The sequence below is a fragment of the Zea mays genome, chromosome 8 (assembly GCF_902167145.1).
Source record: "Zea mays cultivar B73 chromosome 8, Zm-B73-REFERENCE-NAM-5.0, whole genome shotgun sequence".
Lineage (NCBI taxonomy): Eukaryota > Viridiplantae > Streptophyta > Magnoliopsida > Poales > Poaceae > Zea > Zea mays.
The window spans coordinates 144,807,449-144,811,577 of record NC_050103.1 but is presented as its reverse complement, the minus strand read 5'-3'; the positions used below and the strand labels follow the sequence as shown (position 1 = coordinate 144,811,577).

General features: G+C 45.5%; 1 protein-coding gene across 1 annotated transcript; it reads right to left on the bottom strand.

The window, feature by feature from the left end:
• Positions 1-1,109: 1,109 nt before the first annotated feature.
• Positions 1,110-2,891, bottom strand: LOC100274121 (GDSL esterase/lipase). The gene is made up of 4 exons (NM_001148499.1): positions 2,596-2,891; positions 2,327-2,487; positions 1,975-2,235; positions 1,110-1,821 (listed from the first exon to the last, which is right to left on the bottom strand). Exons 1-4 carry the CDS (start codon positions 2,852-2,854, stop codon positions 1,339-1,341), a joined length of 1,164 nt encoding a protein of 387 aa, NP_001141971.1. The 5' UTR covers positions 2,855-2,891; the 3' UTR covers positions 1,110-1,338.
• Positions 2,892-4,129: the final 1,238 nt, after the last annotated feature.

Below are 4,129 nucleotides of genomic sequence, written 5' to 3'. Positions count from 1 at the left end.
GAAAAATATTTAAAATAAAAGGATTATTTCAAGAAAATATATTAAAAAGAAAAAAGCCATTTGGTCACTATTGGTTGGTAACACCAACGGGAATCCAAGGTGATACGCATGTTGGAGGTTAACTGGGACTAAAGTTACTCCCTCCGTCCCTTGTTCTTTTAGCTCTTTATTTTTGTGACCATATTCAATTCTCTCAATCTCATAGATTCTTTACGGGATTTGAGTTTCTAAGCTAACGCTAAAACAAATTTTCACCTGAGACCATAGATCAATTATCTATTGATGAAAAGACTAAGGTTGGTTGCAGCGCAGGCGAGAATGACCGCCGGGTGAAGGCGCTCACACCCGGCGAGAGCGGCCTCTCGCTCGCGCTGGAGGGCACGCCCGGGCGAGAGGGAGGCGAGACATTGGCCAGGCTCGTGCGTCGAGGCGAGAGCGAGCTGGTGCGAGCTGATTGGTCCACATGGCGCGATTTGGTTGGTCCACGTGTGATAGTCGTTGTAACTAGCCGCTTTTATCGTTTAGAGTCCAAAAAATTCAAAAAAAAATGTAAAAATTCACAAATTTCATTATCAATCCCTCTATAAATACCTCTACCGGGGTAAAGCTCATTCCACACACCATTTCATCTCATTTCTCTCTTCCAAACTCGTCTTTTCTACCCATCTTGACGTCATGTCTTTCTCGAACACAAACTCAAGTGAAGAAGTTGAATGTGTCATTTAGCACAATATGATCATCAATGACAAGCGTGATGCCGATTTGGATGCGACATATAAGACAGTTGATTCTACAGTCAGTCCGTCGATCTACTACAATGCACTTTGTAATTTTCTATTAATTATTATGTATCTTTAAATTGTCATGTAATTTTATTTTAATTATTATGCACTTTGTAATTTTTAATTCAATAAAAAATCATATTATATGATTTATATGCGTTGAAATAAATTCGCATGAATTAGTTAATTCTGAAATAAGTTAATTCTGAAATAGAAAAGTTGATATGACTATAGACTGAGGTCATATCCTACTGCAGTCTATGTGCACTGTAGGAGCAGTGGTAGGGGCAAGAGGGACCAACATAATGATAAAGGGAACACAATGTTGAACTCAAATTATAAGATTTGATAACATTTGCAAATCCGGTCTGGCCGATTCGGTGGAAAGTGGCTATGCTGGATGACACCCAAGATTATGTCGGTCGTGAACACATAGGCCCTTATATTAACGGCTAATAATTGCCTTTCTCTGCTAGTAGCAGGCGGCGCGCCCTTTCTCTACAAAGTGACCGATGTATTGTTAAGTAGTATCAGATATGCATGAACCATATCATCACTAGCTTGAGTGGGCGAGCTGCATGAAGTTGATAGGAGTGGTGTACTTGGGCGGTCCGTCGTAGAACGCTTGCGCCAAGAGAAACGCAGTCCGCTGGGACGGATGGACACGGTCCCAGAAGACATGGCGGTCACGGTCGACGCAGAGCGTGGAGCTGCGCGTGCACCAGGCCTCCGCGCCCAGCCGCCGCCCGCCGCCGCAGCACGTGCTTGCGACGTCGGTGTACCCTGACGCGCGCGGGTCCGCCAGGACGTCCAGCGTGAAGCCGAAGGAGTCGGCGAGGGCGTAGACGAGGCCCGGCAGCCTCTCGGCGAGGCCGATGAGCAGGGAGCGCAGGGCGTCGTTGAAGCCGCCGGCGACGTCGTTGAGGACGCCGGAGCACGCGCCCGTCGGGCTGAGCACGCGCTCCCCCGGCACGCATCCTAGCGGCCACACGTTGATGACGGCGAACTTCCTGGCGCCCAACGACAACGAGTACAGCTCCTGCATATTATATATATATATATATATATATATATATATATATATATATATATATATATATATATATATATATATTGTTACACGCTACAGTGCTGAATAATGAATGGGGAGAAGGAAAAAAAATAATGGGCTAGCTATCTCTGTACTACCTACCGTCACGGCGGCGGAGTAGTTGGAGACGAGGCTGGCGTAGAGCGCGGCGGCGGCGTCCCTCCGCTGCTCTGCGTCTGACCTGTTCCGCGCCCGCTCCGAAGCCCCGAAGACGTACAGGTCGTTGTTGCCCATGCCGATGAGGAAGATGGACCTGGAGATCAGTGGGTTCACCGCGCTGGGGCCCGCTGCGGCGACCATCTTGGCCTTGGTGGCGCCGAAGTACTTCACCTCCTCCGACAACGGGATCGTGTTCCCGGCGTTCTGCATACGCGTATAAAATTGCAATCTCTGTATAAACTTACGGTCACCACATGTATATGATGATCCGGCCGGCGATACGTGGAATACTTACAGTGGAGTCAAGGATGCCTGCTCCTCCAGAAGCATAGTTGATGCCAATGGTGAGAGCCGTCTGGGCCAGGTCAGGGCCGGAGCTCTGTGCCGGTGCCGGTGCCGGTGCCTGTGCTAGCGACAGGTAGGGAGGAGGGCTGCACGCGAATCCCATGCTCTTTGCTGCAGACATCAAAGCAGAGCAGTGCATGTTTTCAACAGGACATAAACATACACAAGCGCGCGCGCATGATCAATAAAGTTTAGCATAGCAGGGAGTGAGATCCACACCGACGTAGTCGGCGATGTTGTAGCCGTTGCTGAACCTTCCGGTGGGGATGGAGCCCGGGAAGTCGACGCCGTTGTAGGGACTGTTGGCCCTGCCGACGGCCGGCCCCCGCAGGTAGTTGTTGTTGCCCACGTCCAGTATCGACGACCCGAACACGTACATCGCCGGTGGCCGAGCGCCGGCGGCGGCGGCGACGGCGCCGATGACCGCCGCCTGCATACATATCACCTGGCAAAGCAGAAGAACAACCCGCATCTCCATCGTTGCCTGGCTGCCTGCTTCTACGCTTACGCTCTAGCCCACCGCTTGCTGGTACTGCAGTGCAGTACAGCTGACTATTTGCTGTGGCTCGTGCCGTTCCTCGAAAAAGGGAACAGAAACTAGTGACGTGTCAGTCGATCCAGTCAATATGACCAAAGGGGTAGGTGTAGACGTGTACTAGTCCTGTGGCAGTAAAGCACGCACCCAATGACGCAATCAGTAGATTTTTTTCGATTGCCTGAAAGCGATACAACAGCGATAATCAACGCATGGATCTGACAATTTCTATGGACATACATAAATCCTACGTCAACCTTACGTCACCGTAGTACGTTGTTTAAAATAAGCGGAGTCACGGCATCAGGCTGTGCGTATACGAAATTTAATGATATTACAATAGCCGCGGGAGACAGGCGTAAACGTGCTCTGGCTTATATCTTATATTATATATTAGTAAATGGCGCGCGCTTTGCGCGTGTGAGAAAGAACAGTAATATAAGTCATAACAATATTACGTTGGTTTGAGGTTGTACATACACATTTCATAATATAAATGATAATTTAGCAAACTATTTATATATATATTGTAGGTTATATATGTATATACAAAAGATAGAATAGTAGCTTGTTCTGGAGCAGACAAATCTGGTTGCTATATATGATACAACTTCAGAATTGCTTAATTCAACCATGACTTTATATTAAGTAAAAAGTTTATTTTGTACTGGTTGCAGATTTAAAGTGTTATCACTATTAAATTTCAATCATTATGACTTTATATTAAGTAAAAGTTCATTTCGTAGTCTTAAGTCTAACCCACGAAAACTTTTTTCCTAGATTATGGCTGAAACATTGTGATTATGGATCAATGAAACAAAAAAAGGAAAAGATTTTTTCTAGATTATGGCTGAAACATTGTGATTATGGTTCAATGAGACAAAAAAGGAAAACATTTTTTCTAGATTATGGCTGAAACATTGTGATTATGGTTCAATGAGACAAAAAAGGAAATCATTTTTTCTAGATTATGGCTGAAACATTGTGATTATGGTTCAATGAGACAAAAAGGAACTTCGTATACATGATATACATTGGTTTATTTTACGTGCAAAGTATCAGGTATGGCACGGTATATTGGACGGGATGATGAAAATAAAGGAACACATTTCAAAATACTATTGAATTTTCTGAGTAATATTTCAGTAGTACCATGAGTAATGAACCAATGGTAATTCAAGTCATTCTAAGACCATAAGTTAAAACATGTTTCTGAGT

Bases quoted from the DNA above. Each gene is read 5' to 3' on its own strand.
- LOC100274121 (NM_001148499.1), bottom strand. From the start codon at position 2,854: ATGGAGATGCGGGTTGTTCTTCTGCTTTGCCAGGTGATATGTATGCAG. The intron at 2,488-2,595 runs GTGTGGATCTCA...TGATGTCTGCAG, and splicing joins CAACATCGCCGACTACGTCG to CAAAGAGCATGGGATTCGCG. The intron at 1,822-1,974 runs GTAGGTAGTACA...TATAATATGCAG, and splicing joins ACTACTCCGCCGCCGTGACG to GAGCTGTACTCGTTGTCGTT.